The sequence below is a fragment of the Ranitomeya variabilis genome, chromosome 3, assembly GCF_051348905.1.
Source record: "Ranitomeya variabilis isolate aRanVar5 chromosome 3, aRanVar5.hap1, whole genome shotgun sequence".
In the NCBI taxonomy this organism is placed as follows: Eukaryota; Metazoa; Chordata; class Amphibia; order Anura; family Dendrobatidae; genus Ranitomeya; species Ranitomeya variabilis.
Window position 1 is genome coordinate 36606361 of NC_135234.1, and position 27791 is coordinate 36634151.

General features: G+C 42.0%; 1 protein-coding gene across 5 annotated transcripts in view; it reads right to left on the minus strand.

Annotated features, from left to right (window-relative positions):
- The window catches only part of TIAM1 (TIAM Rac1 associated GEF 1), a 263811-nt gene that overhangs the window by 107234 nt on the left and 128786 nt on the right, over window positions 1–27791 (minus strand). For all 5 annotated transcript variants that reach the window (XM_077293967.1, XM_077293963.1, XM_077293964.1 and 2 more), the window contains 2 exons: window positions 22696–22782; window positions 16700–17670 (listed from right to left, as the gene is read on the minus strand). In XM_077293967.1, the coding sequence (XP_077150082.1) occupies window positions 16700–17659 (960 nt within the window). In that variant the 5' untranslated portion in view covers window positions 17660–17670; window positions 22696–22782. The remainder of the gene's footprint in view (window positions 1–16699; window positions 17671–22695; window positions 22783–27791) is intronic.

Genomic DNA, 27791 nt, shown 5'->3' on the forward strand with positions numbered 1-27791 from the left:
GAGTTGAAAATAAACCCCGATGCCGCATATTGGATTTTTATTGTGGACACGAGACCAGCAGCACAGATCACCCTTATCACAAATCTCTACAAGTCCGGAATAATTTACAAGGGCATTCTGCATTACCCTCTCGAAGGAACGCGACCCTTCACTTTTAGGGGGTACAACTATCCAAGGTGGATACACACATTTGAAAATCCACCTTTGTTATATCCAGATGAAACCACGACCTCTCCGCTTTTGCTGAAAAAAATTGTGCAAATTTGGCAGAATTAACTCAAAATCTGCAGCAATTCTCATTCTGCAAATTGAAAATCCCAAACTCTGCTGCAGATTTTTTACACCCGGCTTGGAGGAGTTCGGGTCAATAACAACTTTGCTGCTACTGTAAGATGCTGCAATCTTCCTAGGTCAATAGGTGCTTGTTCCCAATGGCCGTAAACGTAGCAGATTCTCCGTCGCTTATTACAGCAGCGGCATTGTAGAGATCTGACAAACTGCACGGCGGAGAGTAAATTCTGCAACAAAATCCCATCAAACCAGAAAAGTCTATTAGTTTTATATGAATAACGGGACCTTTTCCTTATATACCAGTTTGTATGTGTCACAGCTTAAACCGGGTGAGGCCGGAGTACTTACTTTGAAAATCCACGTAAGAATTGCTATAATACTTTTTGGAAGTTCCCATGTCTAATAATAAAATAAGCATTTTAGGAGTCCAGCTTCAGCCGAAATGCTCAAGAAAATGATTTTCATAGTAAGTACAACAATTCCATCAGGTCCAATATCTATTTAATAATGTATTTCGTCTGCATTGTGAAATCTGACGACTGATTCACTTTAAGCTCATTCTTCCTTCAGGGCGAACGTCAGATGTAACCTATTTGTCTACGTGAAGGCAGACAAAAGCCGCATTTTCGATCTCCCTCCCCAGAATAAAATGCAGACATTCCAGCAGTGTCACATGTGAGGGACCTTACACAACTCTCATACAAAAGGGCCGGGAAACTGAGAAGAAACTGTTCTTGGCATGAAAACCCATGTACGGGGTTAACGTACAGCAAGCATTGAAAAATAGAGCAACAAAGTCGTGCAGAAGGAAATTCTACCACAAGATCTCTGCTGGCAGTAATTGCATAGAAACCTTCCTTCACCATTTCCTTGTTACATACGTCTATAGATAAAGATGGCCATTGCTTTGCACACTCTTGGCATTCTCTTGATGAGCTTCAAGAGGTAGTCACCGGGAATGGTCTTCCAACAATCTTGAAGGAGTTCCCAGAGATGCTTAGCACTTGTTGGCCCTTTTGCCTTCACTCTGCGGTCCAGCTCACCCCAAACCATCTCGATTGGGTTCAGGTCTGGTGACTGTGGAAGCCAGGTCATCTGGTGTAGCACCCCATCACTTTCCTTCTTGGTCAAATAGCCCTTACACAGCCTGGAGGAGTGTTTGGGGTCATTGTCCTGTTCAAAAATAAATGGTCCAACTAAACGCAAACCGGATGGAATAGCATGCTTCTGCAAGATGCTGTGGTAGCCATGCTGGTTCAGTATGCCTTCAATTTTTAATAAATCCCCAACAGTGTCACCAGCAAAGCCCCCCACACCATCACACCTCCTCCTCCATGCTTCACGGTGGGAACCAGGCATGTAGAGTCCATCCGTTCACCTTTTCTTCGTCGCACAAAGACACGGTGGTTGGAACCAAAGATCTCAAATTTGGACTCATCAGACCAAAGCACAGATTTCCACTGGTCTAATGTCCATTCCTTGGGTTCTTCAGCCCAAACAAGTCTCTTCTGCTTGTTGCCTGTCCTTAGCAGTGGTTTCCTAGCAGCTATTTTACCATGAAGGCCTGCTGCACAAAGTCTCCTCTTAACAGTTGTTGTAGAGATGTGTCTGCTGCTAGAACTCTGTGTGGCATTGACCTGGTCTCTAATCTGAGCTGCTGTTAACCTGCGATTTCTGAGGCTGGTGACTCGGATAAACTTATCCTCAGAAGCAGAGGTGACTCTTGGTCTTCCTTTCCTGGGGCGGTCCTCATGTGAGCCAGTTTCTTTGTAGCACTTGATGGTTTTTGCCACTGCACTTGGGGACACTTTCAAAGTTTTCCCAATTTTTCAGACTGACTGACCTTCAATTCTTAAAGTAATGATGTCCACTCGTTTTTCTTTATTTAGCTGCTTTTTTCTTGCCATAATACAAATTCTAACAGTATTCAGTAGGACTATCAGCTGTGTATCCACCAGACTTCTGCTCAACACAACTGATGGTCCCAACCCCATTTAGGAGGCAAGAAATCCCACTTATTAAACCGGACAGGGCACACCTGTGAAGTGAAAACCATTCCCGGTGACTACCATTTGAAGCTCATCAAGAGAATGCCAAGAGTGTGCAAAGCAGTCATCAAAGCAAAGGGTGGATACTTTGAAGAACCTAGAATATAAGACAACTTCAGTTTCACACTTTTTTGTTAAGTATATAATTCTACAAGTGTTAATTCACAGTTTTGATGCCTTCAGTGTGAATGTACAATTTTCATAGTCATGAAAATACAGAAAAATCTTTAAATGAGAAGGTGTGTCCAAAGTTTAGGTAGGTAGGTGTACATGTATGTAATATATATATATATATATATATATATATATATTACACACACATACATATATACACACATATACACATACACACTTACATACACATACATATATACACACACACATGTATACACACACATATACATACACACATACATACACGACACTTAAAAACAAAGAAACACAAACACGTAAAAAAAATGCCAGAAAAATACACAAAAAAAGCAAAGCAAAAGAGCAGAGTGACCTGAATGCTGATTGGCTGCAGATCAGGTGACTGGTGGTCAGGATATCATTGTTTCTCAGTCCAGGAGATAAACCTCCAAAGTTATAAAGTAAAACTCCCAGGGGCCTCACTACTGAGATTCCAAGTGGTAGGAAGCGGTTAAGATGTTCTATTCTTCTGCAGCACCTCCGCAGGAGAAAGGAGGAATTACACCTAATGTACAGTTATGCCAGTAAGGGCGTAAAAGGGTTATTTCCACTACAATAATGATGAGCTATTTTCTGGTAGGTCATCAATATTAAATTTGTAAAGGTCCAACGCCCGGCACCCCCACCGATCCGCTGTTACCAGTATATACATAGTATATAGAGAACAGAAGAGCGCTGTGTCCCTGAGTAGAGGCCGCTTTTCAGTGCTGAAGTTCAGCTCAGATTTATTCATTAAGGCTAAGTGCACACGCTGCAGATTCCAATGCGGAATTTTCCGCAGCGGATTTGCTAAATCCGCAGTGAAAAACTGCTGCGGTTTTCACTTCGGATTTATCGCGGATTCTTTTGCTGTTTCCTCTGCGGGTTTTCACCTGCAGATTTCTATTGGCCCAGGTGGAAACCCGCAGCGGAATCCGCAAAAAGAATTGACATGCTGCGGAAAATAAACCGCGGCGTTTCCGCGCGTTTTTTTCCGCAGCATGTGCACTGCGGATTTTGTTTCCCATAGGTTTACATTGTACTGTAAACTCATGGGAAACTGCTGCGGATCCGCAGCTGCAGAAACGCTGCAGATCCGCAGCAAAATCCGCAGCGTGTACACATACCCTTATCCTCCTGCATAAAATGGGACAAGAGATTTATCACTGCACAAAATCCACCAGGAATCGGAGAGAAAGCTGCGCATGTTAACTATGGAGAAGGGAAAAGAAGGATTAGGAACTTCAAAAGGGGATTATGTAAATTGAGGGGCCGGAATTCACGAGACACCAACTCTCCTGGAAAAAGCAATCTGGATGCAAAGTACTCAGGGGGATATTAATTACAGCCGTGACTCTTCCATCTGACCACAAACTTTTAGGAGCCGCTTTATCCCGAGACCTGACTCATGGGGATTTACGCAGGGCCATGACAGCATGGTCTACTGGACACAACTAAGAATTCACGTCTTCCATAAAACCAAGGAAAAAAACAAGGGGGAAAAAAAAAAAAAAAAATCTCAAAAATAATTCAATGTGCTATTGAAAAACTATTCTACCCCATTTTTGACAAATTTTAATGCAAGGGATAAATAATTACCAATTCTGAAAATCCAGAAAGCTGCAAAACAATGATTAGAGGGCTTTAAAAAAATTAAAAAGAAGCTTATTAAAAAAACAATTCTTTTAAAAAGAAAAAAGGATTGTGTTTTATCCAGCAATTTGTAAACATTAGGATTATAGCCGGTGGCGCTGTTGCATTGTAGTCAATGAAAAAACATCAGCTCTAAAGCAATGTGGTGAAAAACAGTACTGCAAGGAAAACGCTAACAATTCAGTTCAAAACGCACAACCTAAGGAAACGTCCAAAAAGGGATCGGTCATAAAATTGATCAGATTAGGTTACAAAATAATCATCCGCATACAAAATACTCATATGCTACATGGCTCGGTGTGACCTGTTGGCAGCTGAAGAAGAAATACAAAATCATAGGATTATGAGCACCCTAAAACCAGGACGAGTTCTGTAGAAGAGATTATACAGAGGTGACAAGCTCTGGATTTAGTCACCACATCCACACAAAAAGCTGAGACAACATGATGACCACATGGCCCCTGGAGCCTTATAGCAGTCGAGGCAGCATATTGGAGGCCATATCTACCAGCAACCACCCGAATAAGATGGGGACCCGGCTAGTATAGATTATGACATTCAGAAACAGATTTCACCCTAAACTTACATCCCGTGAGGATATAGGTCGAAACATGACAGCAGCAACATAGGGTCTTCGGTAGGGTGGGCATAACGACACCGCCCTGGTAAAGCCAGGAGTCATTTTGGAGCATGAAGATGACTGAGCTCATGGTGGTGTATCTGGTGTGACAGTAATCTAACTGGTCACATGGACTTGACTACTCAACAACGCACCCTTCGGATGAATCAGACCACAACGGTGGTGAGATTATTCCTTGAATGGGTGAAAGATGCAGTACCACCCCTGGCCACTACACCATGTATTGAGCTCTGCCAGTACCCATGAGCAGCAGCCCCTTCAACCAGCCGATCGTGGGGGATGGAGGGTTGAGGGACATAAGGAGTCGAATACCCGCAAACTATCCTACAGAAAGGTGGTTAATATTAAAGTCATGAAAATCCTCCAAAAAAAGGGGTTGTCTGGTGAAAACAAGCTATCACCTACCCACAAAAATCAGTGGAGGTCCGACCACTGGGACCCACAATGATCAGCAGAATGGAATGGCAGCGCACATGCTTGACCTCTGCTCAGTCTTTGGGCCTGCCTAATGGCCATCTAAAAATTCCCTGTTCAGCCGATTGGACCAGTCCTCCCACTGTGGCCATCGGGAACAAGAGACTCCCATCACCTTCTTCTAATGGCTCAGAATGTCCTAGTAAGGAATGTGAAGAATTACCAAAAATAAAATGGACAATCCCTTGACAAAAAGCGTTTTTGTCACTCAAAATCAACTTTACGGCAAGAATTAACGAGAAGACTCGTCCACCATTCCTCAAGGAATGCGTTACACTGCTGTAAATATCTCATTTGCGATGGAAAATTCTTCATCTGTTTCTCAGAAATTCTCCAGCGTTCGCGTGATCAGCTACTGGTAACGCTGCCTTCCGACATTGCGAGTCATTAACATGCAAATTCTCTCCGGTTATCAGTCATTAGGGCTTTGCCCCCTTTGTTACTCTGAGGCTTATTCATCACACGGGAAGTATCGAAGACTAATGGTCTTTATGGATTTACATACGAAGTGAAGGGATTTAGGAAAGTAATGAATGGACCTCATTACAGCAACAATGGAGGAACGTGTGGGGGGTAAGGACGCGGCCTTGGTATTTGTTTAACCCCATTCAAGAAATAAGTGGGAAAACGAGTTGATCTGAACTATCTGGATGATATCCCATCACCCCTGAAGGAACCACTGATGATCACCAAGGGTTTCAACAATTAGACTCCTGGTGATCAACTGCAAAAATGGCTGCCTCATCAGCAAAAATGGAAACATACAGGAGTGTAAAAACAAGCAACTTTTCATTTTACTGCTTATTAAAAATTTTCTATTCTCAAGCTCGTATGGCTGGATTTTTGTTTTTATGGTTTGCAGCACTGGAGAGTGCCCAGTTCGGGGTCAGCCATGGCGCCAATCAGGAGCACACCTTTCCTCAACATTCGAGATCAGGAGGGGAAAACATTTGCTCTTTCGGGGCAGATTGGATCATGCATTATGCTTGCACCTACACCCCTTCCCTTTGTTCTCTCCCATCTTTCGGTTGACCTTGATGGACGCGCATCTTTTGGTTTTTTTAACCGTACTGTAACAATATTAGATAATGAGGTTTCTTTTCCAAATATCGACAATCAATGAAGAACCCCCAAGGATTATCACTCAGATTTTCGAGCATCTTAAAGGGCAAATACTACCACACTGACTTGCCTTACAACCTTACAGATATGAAGAATAAAGGAAATATTAAAGATAGTAAGATGCTGGGGGAGATTTGAAGAAAAAAGGAAATATTAAAGATAGTAAGATCCTGAGGGACCCCAAGATCAAATACATTTTGATTCCCAAGTTACATTTATAGAACCCATTATAACCAAGTTTCTCGAGCTTCCCTGACTATAATATATCCTATAATATATTGGCATCTTGTCAAATCCACCCTATGAAAGGGTTAACATGGCTCTCGTTAATATAAAACCTGGAGATGAAAAGTAGCCAGCGTGTATTCAGGTCGGAGCACAATGGCAGGAATCTATAATACATAATGCATCTCAGAGCTGCAGGAAGAAGATCACTTATGCATGGCCTTGGGTTCCCCGGATTTATTACGCTCCATTTGTTCGTCTTCACAACCCGCTCCCCTGGGAGTCTGTTTCCAACCAAAACAGACTGGACCCCAGAATAGTTTTGCATTACAGCTGTAGTATATTACTCCGTGTTTTAGGTATTTATGTAACCGGTCATACAGGTTTTGCAGATGAGCTACAATGACGAATAAGGCTCATAGTATAATGAGACTTCTAAATTCTAAAATTTCTTGAAAATATATTGGCATGTGCATAAATATCTATACATATATTATTTTTATGTGGCTTTTTGCTTTTCATTTTTGCAGAGGATTCATCAATTGCGACTTAAAAAAAAGTCTCAACATTTTTATGCAAATGTTCAGGAGTGATTTTAATCTCTAGAGGGGGGACATATCGCCCTCACATTGAACCCATGGTATAAAATTATAACTGGTGATGTGAGAACTGACACTTCAACCTCAATTGAAGTAGGACTCCCTGCCGTGAACAAGTAATTACAGCAGAGAACAGCTGAGAACCTGACACCAAGATTTGTTTAGAGGCGGAGAAGTACCCTTCCAAGGCAAAAGCTCCCTCTGTTCAAAACGCTGATTGCAGATTTTCTGGAGCCAGTGGTCAGTGATGATTATTGGGGCTTCCAATATTTATGGGAGATCTATTTTTGCCATTGTAGCAGACGTAACTCATTCACTCACATCACTGTAAAGTCATTCTAACTTTCCAACTTAATATTGTCTGATGGATGATGCTATACATGCCATGTTTCATCCCTATAGAAAGGTATAATCGCGATATTAAACATGACAATATTATCTTCGGCCTGGGACCTCCAGAGGCAAAGATATCCTGAAATCTGAGGATCTCAATCTGCTAAAAGACCTAGCTCATACCACAACCAGCCCCCCAAGAGCTAACCAAGGGGAGGTATGTGAGCACAACCTTGATCTAATAATCAGAGTTTGGGTTTTGGTTACGTGTCAGTCCTGGAAGGTACAGCTTCCTCTAGGTTCTGTCTGTTTTTCTAAGGTCCGCCAAGTTCTGAGCCATTTTGGTGATAAAGGTTTAGTACTTTTCTTTTGTTATCCCTTTCATTTTAGGTGACTGTATATACTGCATATTTTTGTTCCCATTTTGTAACACTCCGCAGTCAATTGCGTAATTGTCCTGACAATTGGTTGTGTCCCCTTGACAAGCTGGAGGCAGCAGTGGGATCTGCATGATCTCTCCTGTGTTCCTTGACAAAGTGGTGGCAGTGGTGGCATCCTGGCAACTCCCCCTGCCATTATCAGTGACAGAAGACGTGACACTTTTGTGCAAATTTTGCATCATTATAGCAAGATATGCATCTTTTTTACTTTTTTTTGCACCTTTCTAAAGCAAAAAGAGCAAAAACAAAACAGCATTATTCATTTTACACAAAATGTATAAGCCATGTGCAAGATTTTAAAGAATTTGATGCAAAAATATAATCAACGAATACTGCCAGACAAAAAAAAGTAATGCAAAGAAAAGTATTTAAAGAAAAAAAAAAAAAAAAAAAAAAAAAAAAGGGTTTTATTCCAGCTTCTTAGGATAAAATTCAAAACTTTATTGTACAACGATTAAAATGTTAAAATACTCAAAATTAAAGAAATCATAATGGGATGAAAAAAAAAAAAAAAAAAAAGCTAAAGATGAAATTAGGCTTTTTCTCTCTCTAGAGCAGTGTTGCCCAAGTCCGGTCCTCATGAGCCACCAAAAGGTCATGTTTTCAGTATTTCCTTAGTATTGCACAGGTGATAATTGCATCACCTGTGCAATACTAAGGAAATCCTGAAAACATGACTGTTGGTGGCTCTTGAGGATCGGACTTGGGGAACACTGCTCTAGAACATCAAGGAGACCATGTAGGCCAAAAAGCACATAACCGGCTTTTACCTATGCCAAAAAGATTGCAAGCAATAATCCGTTTCTGGCACCCCAGGTTCCTCCTACCTTACGCAGGAAATACACTTGATTGTTCTTCTTGCCATTGGCTGCAAAGAAGATCATAACTGCCTCCAAAGAGGTTGGAAACCCACAGAAGTAAAGACATACTCTTTGCAGACATTGCTATGGTCAGAAGTGAACCTGCCGAATAAGAAGATCTGGGCAAAGGTCCATCTGTGCCTTACCACCACTAGACCACCAACCCATTTGCCATATGTAGATATGACTGCTACTTCTGAATTTGGTCCAACATTATTAGATTGCAAAAAAGTTAAGAAGCCAAACAAGACCACACAGTGATAGGTGGCTTCTGATGGAAGATACGACAATCCAAAGTTACAACTAAACATCTATGATGACAGTAGACGTGGCGCCCTCGGCCATAATACATGCACACACACAGAGCATATGGTGGAATATGCTCAAGTCTCACCATCGGTGTTGTGACACATCATAGAACTTCAGAAAATCAAAGTGAACGTCTCCAGATGCCAAGTGGAAGGCTTTAGATCTCGCGAGCCACATGAGAAGCATTTGGTGCACATGACGGAGATAACCAGGCGTACGTGCTACCACCTCAGGTGCTCAGAAATTACTATAAAGAAAGCCAGATGAGATGTTGACGTACAGTACACGGTGGGAAATCTTTATAGGAAGGGGAGGTGGAACATATGTATGAGGAAGCTGAACTAACCACAAGACCGTACGCTGCCAGCCTGCAACGTTTCCAAACCTTCATCAGTTCATCCCTTATATGTTCGGGAGGCTAATCTAAGTGGATTATAAATGGATGGGAATTCGGTCCTACAACAATAAATAAAACGGCATCCTTTACCCATGGTAATAAAGAATGATCCTGCAAGATCCTGTCCTGTGAAGTCCCTCAACTCAGACTTGACAGGCTGCATAGTAATTTGTGGACATTGTGAGTGGACTCTCAATGACTGAAAGAACCCATGAAACAAAAGGTGGGACAAGGGGCTAAATCTCCGTCAGCCCCTGATCCACCTCCAGAGGTGTCTGTGTAACCGCGGGGTGTGGTGCCACAGCCACAGATCAGCTTCTCACTTCCTGAAAATGTGCGAAAACACAAGAAAATAAAAGCCATAACCAGTCATCGTCAGGGCTTCCTAAACTGCAGCACTGAGCTGTCAAGACCCGGCAGCCCCTAAATTACTAGAGTAGAGAATTTCACCCAAGTAGTCCTCCTATCAAACTCCTATAAATACTATTTAGCCATTTTTCATTATATATTGGGTTCTCAAAAACCAGCTCGGCAGGTAAGAAACCTTCCACAGGGGTTGTCACATCACTTTGTGAATTTACAATCTGCCTCATTACGTAGTGATAACACCCAAACCTACTCTTTACCAATTCGGACAAAAGGAAAAGGTGGAAGATAAAGTGGTGTCAAATATTTTTGTGACGTGACATCCCCAATCTCAGGTTTTTTTTCTTGTTGCTTAGGCGGTGTTCACACTACAGCTCAAAACAAATGGCACACCACTGGTGGTCAATGGGTGGCACTGACTTACCATGGGGTCTGTAAGAAATGGCACACCACTGGTGGTCAATGGGTGGCACTGACTTACCATGGGGTCTGTAAGAAATGTCACACCACTGGTGGTCAATGGGTAGCACTGACTTACCATGGGGTCTGTAAGAAATGTCACCACTGGTGGTCAATGGGTGGCACTGACTTACAATGGGGTCTGTAAGAAATGGCACACCACTGGTGGTCAATGGGTGGCACTGACTTACCATGGGGTCTGTAAGAAATGTCACACCACTGGTGGTCAATGGGTGGCACTGACTTACCATGGGGTCTGTAAGAAATGTCACACCACTGGTGGTCAATGGTGGGCACTGACTTACCATGGGGTCTGTAAGAAATGTCACACCACTGGTGGTCAATGGGTGGCACTGACTTACAATGGGGTCTGTAAGAAATGTCACACCACTGGTGGTCAATGGGTGGCACTGACTTACCATGGGGTCTGTAAGAAATGTCACACCACTGGTGGTCAATGGTGGGCACTGACTTACCATGGGGTCTGTAAGAAATGTCACACCACTGGTGGTCAATGGGTGGCACTGACTTACAATGGGGTCTGTAAGAAATGGCACACCACTGGTGGTCAATGGGTGGCACTGACTTACCATGGGGTCTGTAAGAAATGTCACACCACTGGTGGTCAATGGTGGGCACTGACTTACCATGGGGTCTGTAAGAAATGTCACCACTGGTTGTCAATGGGTGGCACTGACCTACAATGGGGTCTGTAGGGTATCGGTCTTGTTTCCATGATTTTGAAGTACTTTTCTTTACATCACATCTGCCTACAGAGGCTCCACAGTCAGAATAAACAGAATCTTAAGGTATTAGTAGAAAATTGGCCAAATCCACAAATTTTGACATACAGTATTATCCAATATAAGGAATGCAGAAAACATAGCTGTCGGCCGGACGATTGTTTGGCTGGCAGATAGCGCTCCAGGCTGTCCAATACACAAAAGTGTTCTCTCTGAAGAGCTGTTCTGTGTTCTTCTCCACGAGAGCGCCAATGCCAGACTCCTCAGATGATGGCTTATGTTACCGAAAACAAAAGCATCAGCTGTCCCATATCGGACATGCCGAATCCTCCTGCCCCTCGACATCATTTTTGGGAGAGTCAGGAGGTTACTATACAAATTAGAGAGTCCGTGGAGCCCTCTGATAACAATACTCAGACAGTCTAATATGTATGGAGACCTCGCACCTCTCTCTGGTCACAATGTTGGGGAGAGGAGAATCGCGCAGGTGAAATGTGAACACCGATAGTTCTCAGGGGAGATAAACCGCTGACAGACATGTCTAGCTTTCTTCCCGCTGCCCACTGGAAATACATGAACACTCAACCGCATGGGGGACTAGAGGCAGCAGGGGTGTAACTTGAGGTTCATGTCCAGTGCAAAATTTTAAAAGATCCCTCAATTTTTGCAAGTCTTTAATAGTATTGGTCTTTTCATATAGGCCAAAGGGACCTTTTGTGACCCCTAGGCTCCAGGGCCCGGGTACGATTCCAACCGCTGCACCTATTCTAGTTACACCCCTGGGGGCAATATATAGCCGCCAGCATACACAGCTTAAGATGTATATTTATTTGAAAACTCCAAATTGAGGCTATACTAGTGTCATTACAGATAAATTCTGAGGTGTGAAATATCACCCTGGAGGGATCGGAGCCGGCAGGGAGGAGCAGGGCGGTCCAACACCTATTCTGTCATCTGACGACTATCGCTTATTCAGCAGGATTCTATGCAGGTTGTATTTGCTTCAGGCTGCTTTGACCCACAGCCGAAAAAAGTGTTGGTGCGCTTGAAATGGTTCTAGAAAGTGAAGTATTTCTCCCAGGAAATTATTGGAATTTACACATTTATTTCCTTTAGTGTATTGGAACATCACAAGAAAAAAAAAAAAAAAAAAGCAAACTGGACAATCTCACAAAAAAAAAAAAAAAAGGGGCAGGAGAAAAATGGTTGCCAAAGTTCCATAATTGTGGGTAAACAACTGTTTCATCCATGTGATGCTTGTTCAAACTCACCTGTGGCAAGTAACAGGTGTGGGCAATATGAAAATCACACCCGACACCAAATAAAGGGGAGTAGTTGACTCAATCTTTGCATTGTGTGTCTGGGAAAAATACTTAGTCTTCTGGAACAATTTGCCTGTACATATATAGACACACCGATATAAAAAGTGGCTTAAAGAAAAAAAATGTATGCAGTGGGACAACAAAATAAAGTTTTTCTAGCTAGAAGATAAAGGAGGAAATGTTCAGGTGGAGGTCTTTGCGGAGTGGTTGTGCTCCAAAATCCTGCTAAAAAATGCTTGGAAAACTCTTCCTATTGATTACTCTATTGTTCATATGAGTTATGAGGAGTTTACATTTTTTTTCCTAAAAAAAAAAAAAAAAAAAATGAAAAAGAATATATTATAATTATTTTTTATCAGGTGTCATTTTTCAAAGTGTTTTTTTTTTTTTAGATAGAAAAATATTTAAAAATAAAAAAATAAAAATAAAAATGTATATATGACCACTCTGGATCCTTTCCAAACAAAACAGTAATCAAAAGGCTGCAGAAAATGCTTAAAAAAACCCCACACATCTCAGGAAACAAAACTACTTAAAATTTATTTTCTCACTTTAAAAGTTTTTGAAAGCATAAAAAAAACCCAGTGTGAACAGTGACTTAAAATCTTTAGTATGATGTTAAAAAAAAAAAAAAAATGCATTACAAGCTTGCAAACTGTCCGTTACCCATAGCAACCAATCACAGCACAACGTTCTTTTCCTAAGCTCCGTGAGAAATGTTAGCGGCATTCTAATTGGCTGCTACGGGCAACAGATTTTACAAGACAGCCAAAGGGTTTCTCTTTTTTACCTACTCATCCACCCCAGAGTCTGTTTGTGTCATTTTTTTTTATTTTTTATTTTGTTTTTTTTTTCCTTTCTTAATTTTAAATGCAGCATATCATTTTTCGAGAAGCCAAAAAATGTTAAAAAAAATAAAATTAAAAAATCCAGAAACCTGCAAAGAACGAATGCACTCTCTCCATGCACGTGTTGCCCTCAGTCGGAATTTGCCTTATAACAGGGACCTCATGAGTCTACGACCTAAGCAGGATCTCTATGGTAGGACTACAAATGCCAGCACAATTGAGAATTTTGCTAAGTTCAGAGCACCTGACTTCTTGCTAGTAGAGAATTGTCCGCATTTGTACGATGGCCGCATTCTTGGCTGTGGCGGTCCCGTCACACCGGTAATATACTGTATGATGGGCAGGACATCTGTGACAACAGTGCGGAGGGCTCTGTACACACTGGGGTCAGGGGAAGGCGAGACGCCACATGCACAATACTAGTAAATATTTGCATGTGCAAGTCATTGAGCCACGAATATTTTCTTCCCAGCCATCTGTCTATGGAGAGACCTATGAAAAGTGGAGATTTTCGGCAGCCCCCGAAACTCACTGACCGATACATGCAGTCACTAAAGGGTCGCTCTACTGGGACCGGCAGCTTTCCACCATTTTCTCTTAGCAGTAAGAGTAAAGTTTGATAGAGCGCCACCATAGGTGAAATTAAGCATTACACAGATCCCATTCACATCAATGGGCCTAATAGTGTGGGGTAGCCACACCAGACTACTCCTTGAGCTTTATTAAGGCTCGCCGATTTCAGAAGACTAATGCCCATGGCGCCTCCTGACTACAGAACGACATGACACCTTAGAAAGTCGTTTCAAAGCTCCTCATTCCCCACAATCCTACAGCCATGACGATTGGGCATATCAAAGCTCAACTGCCCAATCCATCTCTCCAACATCTGCCATCATGGGGGAGCCGGAACATGACCACACAAATTAAATGCTTCGGGAAGTCCTACAGACATTTCTCGAATTTGTATGGTCGCATTTTAATTATACATGAAAGAATCCGGTCACATTCATTTTGATTCTTTTCTTAAAGGGAACCTGTCACCCCCAAAATCGACGGTAAGCTAAGCCCACCGGCATCAGGGGCTTATCTACAGCATTCTGTAATGCTGTAGATAAGCCCCCGATGTAACCTGAAAGATGAGAAAAAGAGGTTAGATTATACTCACCTGGACGGGGGGTCCGATCTAATGGGCGTCGCGGTCCGGTCCGGTCCGGGGCCTCCCATCTTCTTACGATGACGTCCTCTTCTGGTCTTCATGCTGCGGCGCAGGCGTACTTTGTCTGCCCTGTTGAGGGCAGAGCAAAGTACTGCAGCGCGCAGGCGCCAGGAAGGTCAGAGGCGCCCAGCGCCTACGCACTGCAGTACTTTGCTCTGCCCTCTGCAGTACTTTGCTCTGCCCTCAACAGGGCAAAGTACGGGGAGCATGAAGACCACGTCATCGGAAGATAGGAGGCGCCGGACTGGACCGCAACGCCCATCCGATCGGACCACCCCTGGGTGAGTATAAATCTAACCTCTCTTTTTCATCTTTTAGGATACATCGGGGGCTTATCTACAGCATTACAGAATGCTGTAGATAAGCCCCTGATGCTGGTGGGCTTAGCTCACCATCGATTTTGGGGGAGACAGGTTACCTTTAAAAGGAAAAAATTAAACCTCTCGACATAATAGTAAATAGAGACGACAGGTAATTTGAGATTGGGGGGAACAATTTATGATTCTAGATGGAGCGGACACCTCCACCAGAGCGCCATCATCACAGATCAGATGAAGCTAAAGAAAACGTAAACCAATTAAGACGTATGTAAATCGGGCTGGTATCCCTTTAAGTAGTTGGGACACTAAGTGGGCAGAAATGTAAGTTAACAAAACAGGATTAGAAGGGAGCACTCAGCCCAGATTACTAACCACTAGAGAGGAGACCCCCCTCAATGGGGGCAAGAAAGTGTAGATTTGGGATTAACCAGTCTTAAAAACAACTTTGACCCTTTTCTCAAGATCAACATTTGAAGGTTACGGTAGCAGGAATCAAACCGACGGTTACACTTTATAACGGAACCTGTCAACTAATCTCAAATAATACACAAAAAGGATAAGACACTTTTTAATTTATCTTATGAGAGAAGTTAGCTTTTCCCCCCTCCGGATTGATCCTTCACTCCCAGTTCATGAGTATAATCTGTATACCCTGAAGACAGATTTCTCCATTACGGAGATGACAGTTGGTGCTTTTAAAATTCTACGCAGAGGGGAGGAGCTAAAGGCAGCAGACATTCCGCTGCTAGTGCGGCTACAGCGGCAGGTACACTTCTCCGTAGAACTTTATGAGCACCAACTGTCATCTCTCAGTAATGGGGGAAGTCTTTATTCACTCGAGAATTTTGAGAATGAATGATCAGACCAGGAGAATAAAAAGGATTTCTCTCATAAAATTGCTTATTTTTATGTGCTCTATTAGTTTATTAAATAAAAAATAAAAAAAAAGACTTATTCTTTAAGGTAAAATACTTCTGACACGTTTGTAAGATGTAAAGAAGAGATAGAAAGGAGTGATGCACTAAAATCCGACTACACAGGGTTTTGTTTGTTGTCTGTTGCCATAGACACTCCTTTATCTATATAGGTGCTGGACAAAAACATCAGAAACAAAAAATACTGACTGCAAAGTTGTCTCGTGCTTTATTTTTGATGGACCGGGACTAAAAAAAAACAAAAAAACACGGACACCGAGCTGGCCATGTCCATGTCCTAAGCACATTCAGCAGAGACGTGTCACAATTAATCAGAAGACGGAGAGTTTGTACGAAGTCAGGCTGTCAGTCACGTGTTTCCTGACCTACGGTGCGAGGGTCTGCGGTTTACGGGAACATTACTTCCCCTAGAAATATTACATCACACAGATTTGTATCATTGTTTTCTAGAGCAAAAGCGTTTCTATTTCCAGTGCAATAAATATTTCATTGGTTGCTACTGGTTACAGAAAGGGGTGAACTACTGATAAAGATTTAGAGGATAGGATTCCTATGACAACTACTCCGGAGAGTCATCCTTTTTAAATTTCTCTTTTTTTGGTCCAAAAAAAAAAAAAAAATTGTTTGTCAGCAGCTGAGCTGCAATATACAGTTATAGTCTTGCTACAAATTCTTTTGACAGAGTAATACAGGTCAGCTGCTGCAGAACCTCAATGCCCTTCCCAAGAGCTAATCATAACATCTCAGCTGCTGCAGAACCTCATAACGTACACGCACACCACTCCACTTAAAAGGAACATTATAAAGCACAACACTCAGCTTCTGCAGAACCACATAACACACACCTCTTCATCTGCTTCGGAACCTTATAACTCACACCTCTTCAGGTGTGTCAGAAAAGGTCAAGATCTAAAAGGCAAATCTTTACCTGAGTAGTTTTCGCCCGGCGCCCGTGCATGCTGTTACTATGGCTGAGCTTCAAGTTTGTAGCCCCTTCGGACAGACAGTGAGACTTCCTGCAGGGGAGGGTGTTGTAGTTGCTGTAGGACGGCGCCTCATTGACCGAAGCGGCTGACGTTTTGTATTGGACAGACTCTGGCGGGTGAGACACCAAATTTCGACAGTAGATCATAAACTTATTCCTGGGGACACCGTTGATGGTGGCGAGCTGGCTCTTCTGCGGGTACAAGTCTGTTAAGGAGTTGGCACGTTGAGAAGAGTCCAGCTGGGTGGGAGAGTCTCCAGGATCAATCCTTATGGTTTCTTCGCAATCTCTCTCTTCGGTGGAACATAGAATCTCCTCTGTGCTAGTTAAGTGTTCTTGGCTCAGGTCCGAGAGTGAAAATTCGAGGCTGTCTTCCCTCCATATGTCAGCGGATTTGGAGCGCTTCTTCTTAAAACTGGCGGGATCCAAGAGGGTGGGCCCGTTGGTTATGTACAGTTGAGATCGACCGTTTCCATCAGGGTAGTAGGCAGGTTCCTCACCGTACAGTCTGCCTTCTTCAGAATCCTGCATACTCTGGACGGAGGCCGCGGTGAGGACTGTGCTGCTGTTCAAGCTAGGAGTGACGGAAGAATCGGTGTGATAGGAGACGGGTCTCATGCCCATGTCTGCCCATCCTCGGCTGTCATAGTCATCGAGGGTGCCATCCTGAGAGTAGGGTTCCATGCCATTTTCTGCAAGAGACTGTGGGATGCTGGGAGTACTACTTGACCTGTTGCTGACTTCCGAGTTACGGTGCACCGGTTTCCCAGAAGAAGCATGCCTCGTACGGCGCGAAGCTTTGTTGGAGATACGGAGAGAGCGGGAGGTGTGCTTGCGGCCCAGGCTTGGGTGCTCTTTACCGTACAATGCTTGCTCTACATTTTGGCTTTCTGCGTTTCCCATGATTTCACCGTCTAAAAACAAAAAACAAACAAATAACCATTTGTATCCAACGATGAGAGTGCAGCGTAATAAACTTTAGAGCTTGGCTTCAAGAGTTTTCCCAATGCGGCTCCCTCCAACATTGGAAGAGCGCGGTGCATCAAGGACGTTATGACCTCATACATCTACCGAGACTCATACTTAACGATCGTGCACGTGTCCCGGCAGGAGTGTGGAGGTCGCAGCGTTATCGGAACAGCAACCTTTACTGTAAAATAACTTTAAAAGGGTTCTCCAACGCCAGTCCCACAACAGGAGGTGTTGATGTTGGGTCTATGAGAGAGAGAGAAAGAAAAAGAGAGAAAGAAAAAGAGAGAAAGAAAAAGAGAGAAAGAAAAAGAGAGAAAGAAAAAGAGAGAAAGAAAAAGAGAAAGAAAAAGAGAGAAAGAAAAAGAGAGAAAGAAAAAGAGAGAAAGAAAAAGAGAGAAAGAAAAAGAGAGAAAGAAAAAGAGAGAAAGAAAAAGAGAGAAAGAAAAAGAGAGAAAGAAAAAGAGAGAAAGAAGAGAGAAAGAAGAGAGAAAGAAAAAGAGAGAAAGAAAAAGAGAGAAAGAAAAAGAGAGAAAGAAAAAGAGAGAAAGAAAAAGAGAGAAAGAAAAAGAGAGAAAGAAAAAGAGAGAGAAAGAAAAAGAGAGAGAGAAAGAAAAAGAGAGAGAGAAAGAAAAAGAGAGAGAGAAAGAAAAAGAGAGAGAGAAAGAAAAAGAGAGAGAGAAAGAAAAAGAGAGAGAGAAAGAAAAAGAGAGAGAGAAAGAAAAAGAGAGAGAGAAAGAAAAAGAGAGAGAGAAAGAAAAAGAGAGAGAAAGAAAAAGAGAGAGAGAAAGAAAAAGAGAGAGAGAAAGAGAGAGAGAGAAAAAGAGAGAGAGAAAAAGAGAGAGAAAAAGAGAGAGAGAAAAAGAGAGAGAGAAAAAGAGAGAAAGAAAAAGAGAGAAAGAAAAAGAGAGAAAGAAAAAGAGAGAAAGAAAAAGAGAGAAAGAAAAAGAGAGAAAGAAAAAGAGAGAAAGAAAAAGAGAGAAAGAAAAAGAGAAAGAAAAAGAGAGAAAGAAAAAGAGAGAAAGAAAAAGAGAGAAAGAAAAAGAGAGAAAGAAAAAGAGAGAAAGAAAAAGAGAGAAAGAAAAAGAGAGAAAGAAAAAGAGAGAAAGAAAAAGAGAGAAAGAAAAAGAGAAAGAAAAAGAGAGAAAGAAAAAGAGAGAAAGAAAAAGAGAGAAAGAAAAAGAGAGAAAGAAAAAGAGAGAAAGAAAAAGAGAGAAAGAAAAAGAGAGAAAGAAAAAGAGAGAAAGAAAAAGAGAGAAAGAAAAAGAGAGAAAGAAAAAGAGAGAAAGAAAAAGAGAGAAAGAAAAAGAGAGAAAGAAAAAGAGAGAAAGAAAAAGAGAAAGAAAAAAAGAGAGAAAGAAAAAAAGAGAGAGAAGAGAAAAAGAGAGAAAGAAAAAAAGAGAGAGAAGAGAAAAAGAGAGAAAGAAAAAAAGAGAGAGAAGAGAAAAAGAGAGAGAAGAGAAAAAGAGAGAAGAGAAAAAGAGAGAAGAGAAAAAGAGAGAAGAGAAAAAGAGAAAGAAAGATGCCAGAATGGAAAACGCTAATGCACATTGCTTTTGCTTTTTTTTTTTAAAGAAAACAGTCCTTTCTAATCCTATACACTTTTACAATTGAAAAATTGATTGCACCTGCTGCGTATTATACCGCGAGGGTATCATATGCACAACAGCAACAATTAACAGTAGACATAGAATGGAATTCAGACGAGACAATATAAAAGGGAGAGACTAATATATTCCAACACAGCAATTATAATACATACACATGTCACTCAGACAACACAAATGACAACGTCTAATTAACGCTTAATTATTTAATAAATGTAACGGATTAGTGTTCCCACTATGATAATGCTGGTGCTACTGACTGAGCATTGTAATGCGACAGCGTATAGTAATGGTTTTATATAAAGGAAATACATGTAATATTTTTATAGGCCAACCATACTTTAAAAGTAACTTTTCAGAATAAGCTGTCCTGTGTGTACAGGAGGAATAACACAATTTCTGGCCAAAATATGGCTTGTATCTGGCATTTTCAACAGTTATCCCTTCTGCAGGCTTTGTCTCTTAATTTGCCATCCACTCTGAGCTGGAGGGAGGAGATAAGCTGCGATGAATTCTCCCATATAAGCCTTGAACAGAGGTTTTACTGCATTCGGTTAGCGCACAGACAAAAGCAGCCGAGTCATGGAAGACATTATATGACAGTTCTGAGCGGTGTATATGTGAATCCAGCTCTGGGGTGAGGTAAAAGACTTGTTAGAAAGCGCAGTGTCTGCCTCTGCTTGTTTTCTCACTCTGCTCCTCCTATGCTCTCCATAGGAGTATAATAGTAGTCCACAGAAGATGGAATTAACCTTTATTTCTCAGAGTAAATGAGGAGTTTAGGAGAAGGGGGGAAAAAAGGAAGAATGCGCCATAATAAATACTACAAAAGCTTGTTATATTCACCTGTACTATTGACTTATGCAAAGTCAGTTGATAGCATAATTCTCATTTAAAGAAAACGAACAACTCTATAAAAGCCAAGCTTAAACAATAAAAAAAATAAAGTAAAAAAAAAAAAAAAAAAAAAAGACTTTCCAAGTTCCTACTCAGAAGAGGGAACAGGTCACGCAGTAAATGCTGCTCAGATAGAATGAGTCAGGGCCTGGCTATACAATTGCAGCAAGGTACAGCTACAAAAAAAAAAAAATAAATAAAATAAACTAGAAAAAAAAAAAACGCAAGATGTAACTGCAAACAAAAGTAGAAGGTGAAGTGAGCGATCTGCGCCGCGTCCCTCCGATGATCCCGCCGTAGGCAGCTGTTTGCAGCGTCTGCCACAAATTGGTCAGTCAGATGGAGTAAAGTAAGAGAAGTTTCTCAAAGGGATAATGGATGGGTGACCTCAATTAAAAGGGAAAGTCTGGACAAGGCAGAGTGACGGGTGACAAGTCTGTTGATGCAAGAGCATAAAAGGACATTGTCACTTCCCCTTGAGGTAGATTCAACCGTTGAAAGCTTTTCCGCTGACAGAAGAGAAATGGATGAATGTGAAAGAGCAATGCCTACAGGGGAAGATCTGATGTCGGCTTCAAGTGCACGGAGAGCGCCTACAACGGGGCTTTCATCACGGCGGGCGGGCGGCGCGGAGGAAAAAATAGAAAGCATAGAAGAAATACACATACAGAAAGCTGGGCACCGCTGGGGACGTTTTACTTTTTCCTAAAATGCAGAACTGGGTTCCACTATCACTAATAAGGTGAATAAAAGGCAACTTGTACATGGAAGGTTTAAAAGGAAACCATCAGCAGGTTTGTGCTCCCCTCACTAAAGGCATGAAGTAGTGACTGAAAGCCCAAAGTCACAGCTGTGTTTCACTAAAACTATTGTTTTAAGCAGCAGCGTGAAGAAAGCGCCCGAGTGTTCCCCATCACACGAGCGTGCTGCCGAGGTGGCGGTGCCAGACGTTCATATACTACGTCCTATTGTTTGATTTTTGCAACTGAAAAATATATTATCGCTACATATTCAGTAAAAAAAAAAAAAAGTAAACTTATCTAATATATAGAGAAACCATCAGCAAGCTGCTCTTTGCAATTCCAATAGTATGGCCATTTGCATCTACAAAAATAATTTTCTTTTACTGTTCATCTGCTTCCTAAATTGCAAGATTCTAAATAGTCCTCTAGAATGTTTCTACCATTGTAGATCCGCAAAAATGTTACAAATCTGTCAGAGCTCCTCCTCAGTTCTGCCATCTCTCTGCGCTCATCCTCCCTCCTCTCAGGTTTTAGCGATAGCCGCAGGAAGAGAGGATATTGGACACAGTTCTCTACAATGTGGAGGGGGGGAAAGTATCTACATTCTCAGTGAGGGGAGAGAAAACATGCTATAGAAAAGAAGGAACGCCAATGAGGAGGAAATAAGTGCAAGATAGAAGACATACTGATATATGAGCTAATAAGAGAGCAGCACTCAGGATAACAGACTTTACATACAGCCTATATTCCTGGGATAGACGCTCACACAAGGGAAAAGTCGGAAACTTGGATCTGGCTGCACAATAAATATCAGGAGGGCCGAAAATGAAAGAAGATTGCAGATTGAAAATTAGTGCAATTTTATTAATTAAATGCAACCATTAACCTCTAAAAATATTTTTTTTATTGTCAAAGCAATCTTTAGCATTTATTACTTTGAATATGTGAGTTTATTGAATGGCCTAGGGCTGCTGGACTCATTCATTCCTTCAAGCAGTGTTCCACTCAACTCCAGTCCTCAAGACCCCACAACAGGTCATGTTTTCAGGATTTCCTTAGCACTGCACAGGCGATGGAATTAATGCTCGAGCAGGTGATGGAATTATCACCTGTACAATACTAAGGAAATCCTGAAAACGTGACCTGTTGTGGGGTCTTGAGAACTGGAGTTGAGAAACACTAACTTAAAGGAAATGTCAGCAGGTTTTTGCTTAGTCTGACAGCTGTATGGTGTAGGGGAAGAGACCCTGATTCCAATGATGTGTCACCAATGGGCTGTGTGTTGTACTTTTGATAAAAATCCGTTTTCTCTGCTGCCGATCTAGCAGTGCTCAGTATAACTCCGCCCCCCACCACTGATTGACCACTTTCTGCCTATGCTCAGTATACAAAGCTGCCAATCAGTGGTGGGGGCGGGGTTAAATAGAGCTCATGATTAAGGAGACCTACATGGCTGTTCTGGTGTATTCCCTCCACTAAGAAAATACATTATATGATAAAGAAACAAATGCTAATTCGTCTGGTGATAGACAGTGTTTGCCAGAGCTTTACTTTAAATATTGGAGAATCGCAGGTCTCCAAATTTAATAAAAAGCCAAAAAAAAACAAAAAAAAAAAAAAAACAAAAACAGAATGCAAAGCATTCGTAGTCCGGGGCCATGAAGTATCAGGGGGGTAAATGACAAGTAAAAATGCTCCGGTATCACACAGGAAGAACAGTCACCTCTGGCAGAGGAACAACGGATCCAGCATCACTCCACATAGGGCCTTTCTGCTTCCTGGTCATTCATTTCTTGATTTAGCTGAAGTCCTGAAATAAAAAAAAAAATAAAAATGAAATAAATGACATTGTTGATATTGGAAAAAAAAAAACAGAATTTTATAGATTTTTTTTACATTTGTGCATCCCTGAAACTTTAACTCCAGTATTGCGTTAATAGATCGGTTGTCTGATACAATCCGGAAAAGAAAATCTGTCTACTTCACTAGCGAGTCAGGATGCATTGCCGTTCAGCAGTAAGGAAAAGCTGGGTGATAAAATAAATAATCTAATGGAAGAAAATCGCCTCGTCTTTATAGATCGCAGCGAAGGAAGCCAAGGCTCCGAGCCGGGAATCTGCCGTTACTATGCGCAGCTTCTACAATAGGCATGTAGGTGCAGAGTGGTCAGAACATGTTTTACCAGAGTTTTATTGTTTTCTCTCAATACCCTGGAGATCGCCACTAAACAACCGCGCTGTAAGGTTAGAGATGAAAACCGTCTGCTCTAATGCGTTCTGACCCCTCATCCATATACCACGAAATAAAAGCATCAGAATGCAGAAACTGCACAGGAAGAACCTCAGAAATCGCTCAATCTCCACGTGCCAGTGATGGGGTGTAACGGCAGGGAGAGGAGTCCTGTGTGTCCCTGCACTAGGGAAATATAGTTATGATAATATATCAGAGCATCTCCCTCTAAAATGCAAACAAAAAGTTAAAAGGGCAAAAAAGGACAGCATATCGCAAGAATAAGCAATCACTTCAAGGGGTTATTTTCATGTTATATGGGTAAAATTCCAGTGTGCTGATAACAACTTAATGTCTATCCAGTCTTAAGAATGGAGTCATTCTTCATTGTATTGTTTATGGCTCATTGCCTATGTTACTGGACTCCACTTCAGTCTTGCAGCAGTGGCCAAACAAGCACACAGCGCTTACAAGCTCTTTTCTATTGGCTTTGTAAGCGCTGCTCTGAAGTGCTAGGGTTAATGCTCAATACTGGCGAGAGAGAGGCCAAAAGAGGCGAGAGAGAGAGGCCAAAAGAGGCGAGAGAGAGAGGCCAAAAGAGGCGAGAGAGAGAGAGGCCAAAAGAGGCGAGAGAGAGAGGCCAAAAGAGGCGAGAGAGAGGCCAAAGGAGGCGAGAGAGAGAGGCCAAAAGAGGCGAGAGAGAGAGAGGCCAAAAGAGGCGAGAGAGAGAGGCCAAAAGAGGCGAGAGAGAGGCCAAAAGAGGCGAGAGAGAGACCAAAAGAGGGGGGAGGCATTGGAGAGAACAGTTTGAGCAGCACAAGCGTGACGACAGTTAACTGTCAAGTGGGATATTATAAAAGGGACAAACCCAGTAATGACTTCTGCGGGTCTGACAGAGATCCTCATTAATCGTGAAAATGGAAGGAGTTGCTGCACAACTTCGTATGGAACCTCTTGTGGCACAATGGCGTTCCTGGTCCCCTGGCTGACCCCGGGACTACAGTTAGCAGCGTTTTCTTGACTGGAGCCACTTTGCAGCAGGTGACCAGGAACAACCCTGTACGGAGGTAACATTTTGGGGGGAGCTGAAGCCGTGACATGCGAGGTATCTCTGTACATGTGGGAATCCAATAAGTCAAAGTAATGGATTATCTAAGCCAGTGTTCCCCAACTCCGGTCCTCAAGAGCCACCAACAGGTCATGTTTTCAGGATTTCCTTAGTATTGCACAGGTGATAATGGCAACACCTGGACAGGCAAGAAATCAATCACCTGTGCAAAACTAAGGAAATCCTGAAAACATGACCTGTTGGTGGCTCTTGAGGACCGGAGTTGGGGAACACTGATTCTAAGCCATGTGCCACCACTTAGATAACGGTTGGCCGAACAGGTCTGTGGCTCTCTCCCGGCTTGGTGGAGCATTCAGAGAATTCTTTGGTGGCGGCTTATTTGTCTGGAAAACATCTTTATTAAAAAATAAATAAACCGCCTAATCTTTCAAAATCATCTGAGGAGAGTCGGCAGGCCCCCATATGTCGATCCCACCGGTCAACAGAGGTTCCATCAACCTTAATGCGTAAAAGGGACTTTGTTCAGATAAGAATGAATGTTAAGGACTTATCTCAGTAAACTTTCGAGAAAACTTGGGTGAAAAGTAACATGGCCACCACTGATTATCCCAAATGGCAAATCTCCGCTGTACGCTGGACGACAACCCTTCAACACTCGGAATAAATCACCATATTGGTTGTCGCCAAGAACCTTAACGTATTATTTTATTTTTCAAATTTTACAGAATATTGTTCTACGGAATTATCTCTCAGATTCTAAAGTACCGTAAATTTCCAGTGAGGGGTTAATCGTTCCGACATCCGAGGTAAAACGTTCCTGGTCTGAAAACGGGACGTTCAGGAAACTTTTGCATTATATCCAAATCCCACAATGAAAGTACAGGTTTCTTGTGGTTTTGTAAGGAAACACGACTGTGCAATGTACGGAACAGCAGATTGCACGTGTATAAATAGAGCCGCGGTGGGAGTCTGTTCTGACAAGTCTCATCTACCAGCGCGGGCAGGGCGCTGCGGCAAGAATAGAACCAGATTACGTAAAATCTGCCGAGGGCTCGGCTCCTTGATAAGTGGATGTGCTCAGATTCTGACACCACAGTGTCGGCCGGGAGAAAATGAAGAATTCATCGAAAGTCAATGGGGCCGTCAGTGCCGGATAGGACAAATCCTCCAGCGTTGGGCGCTTTCTATTATCGCCAAGGAAATAGGATCCAAATAACTTGTTCCCCACATTCCCCCTTCATTATGGCTGAATTTGCTAATGAAGAATACGAAAATTTGTTTAGGAGCCTCCTTAAAATATTTCTGGCCTCTCCATTTGATGGTCCATGGGCTTGATAAAAGCTTCAAAGTTTTTCTGCCGTGCCAAGCACTTGTTTTTTTTTTCCCCCAGACTCCTCACTGGTCATATCTGCAGCATATTTGAAGGTGACTTGATAAGAGGGGGAAAAAAAAAAAAGCCCAAAAATATAATTTTGGGGGTCAGCCATAAGGAACAAGTATTTAGGGTCCCCATTTACATAAGACTAAAGTCGGACAATTTTGCCCGGACTGGACAACCATCTGATGTTTATGGCGGCCTCACAACTCTCCATCCACCCCAAAAGATTATGCCGGGATGAGAAAGATCAGACATGTTGAATTACCATGCCCAATCGTCTCACACTGGGGGATCTTGCAGCAACTTTACAATTAGCAGCAGTCTCACCTCTCAATTCTTGCTCTGCCTCCGTGCAGTGGCAACGTTGCCTGGCATAATAGGGGACCCGGTGCACCCAATCCCACCATGAATATCTGACCAGTGCAAATCCCATGTAGGAAACGCACCTTTAAGATTACCATTTAAAAAAAACACAAACACCCCCCCCCCCCCCGCAGTTTAGGTATACTGGCCCTTTAATTATCAAGTGCACAGAGTTACGGTCTCCTTTCTATATGAAATATTATATAACAGAGTTGACCAATCAAGCTTCAGCATCCAGCAGATCAGCTCAAATTATGCAATCAGGCGTAAAAAGTAAAAATAAAAAAATCCTTGCATTCAAAAGGGAAAAAAAACAGCTGGTTTCTATGGAAACGTGACAATTTGTCTCATTATAAGTTCGGAAATAAAGTTTGGAGAAGAAGCTCATCAGGAGGAGCTGCGGCGATGAAGCCAAATATAGACATTACAGAAAAGCAAACTGGGTTGAAATTAATTTCTTTTTTTTTTTTTTTTTTTCTTTTCAAGAGACAATACAATCTGAAAAACAAAAACAAAAAAAAAAACACGTTTGATACATTTTCCTAAAGTGAACTTCAGATATGACGTCTGATCTGCAGGCAACGTAGCAGGAGAAGACGAGCAGATATATATATATATATATATATATATATATATATATTTATGGGAGAAAATCCATTATTAGCCTGCATTTTGGTTATTTAAATCTCTTCACAGATTTAGGAGTCCAGTGGGCGGTCCTAACCGATGAGTACGTCTATGGCTTTGCATACACAGCTGTCAATCACTATATAGGACCGCCCACTGGACTCCGAACCATACTATATACAGGACCTGAGCCCGGTCCATACAGGATGGGTGTCAGCTGTCATGTAGGACATCCATTTATTCCATTTACCATGGCAAAAAAAAAAAAAAAAACACACGCAAACTAACTTCTCTAAAAGGAAAGAAAACTACATCACTAGTGATATGTGGAAGTAGATGACCTGTAAGTCGGTGTCTGACTACCCAGCAACTGAATAAATGTGTCGGACTGGGAGTAGGGGGCTATGAAATGGCCAAATTTGAAAATCAAGAAAAACAAAGAAGAGGAGAATCAACAAGTCAAATTTACAGCCAAGAAAGTGGCATAAAAAATGCAATTTATAATACTTTTGGACACTGTTTAGCCCTCATAAGCAAGAATGTAAATCATGGTGCATGGCCTTGGGTCTGTTTACACAAACCGAGTGATGCCACCATATGGCCACATATCGGAAAATCTTTATCAATTGGCGGCAGTTTAAAAGCCTGTTTACACAGACAGACCAAAGTAAAAGGAACACACTGAGCGACATGTAAACAATGATCTTTTGTGAGACAGATTTCCTCTGACGTACGAGTGTAGGATTGATTTTGCTCACATCTATAGAATCATTAACGTCACATCGCTTACGGATGGTGCAAGGTCTGCGGCAATATATTAGTGTACAGTACGCCAAGAATATTTCTAACAATGCACCAAATTTACCATTCAGTGGACGGCAACGTGATAAATTTGGCAAAGTTCTGGTTTAATAATATCCTGTCTAACTTGAGGACAGTAATAAATTCTCCTGGATAAGTTCCCGTTTGCCTCGAAATGTAAACTCCTAGGTGACACTTTATACAAAAGTTCCAGAGGGAACAACAAACCTATAATTCGTGAAAATTAAAATTGCCCGTAAACCGTGACTAAGCAGAAGAGATTCAGATGGTAACCAACATGGAAGCCACGAAGAACCAAAGTAATTCATCACTCACGTCCTGGAAACGTTCA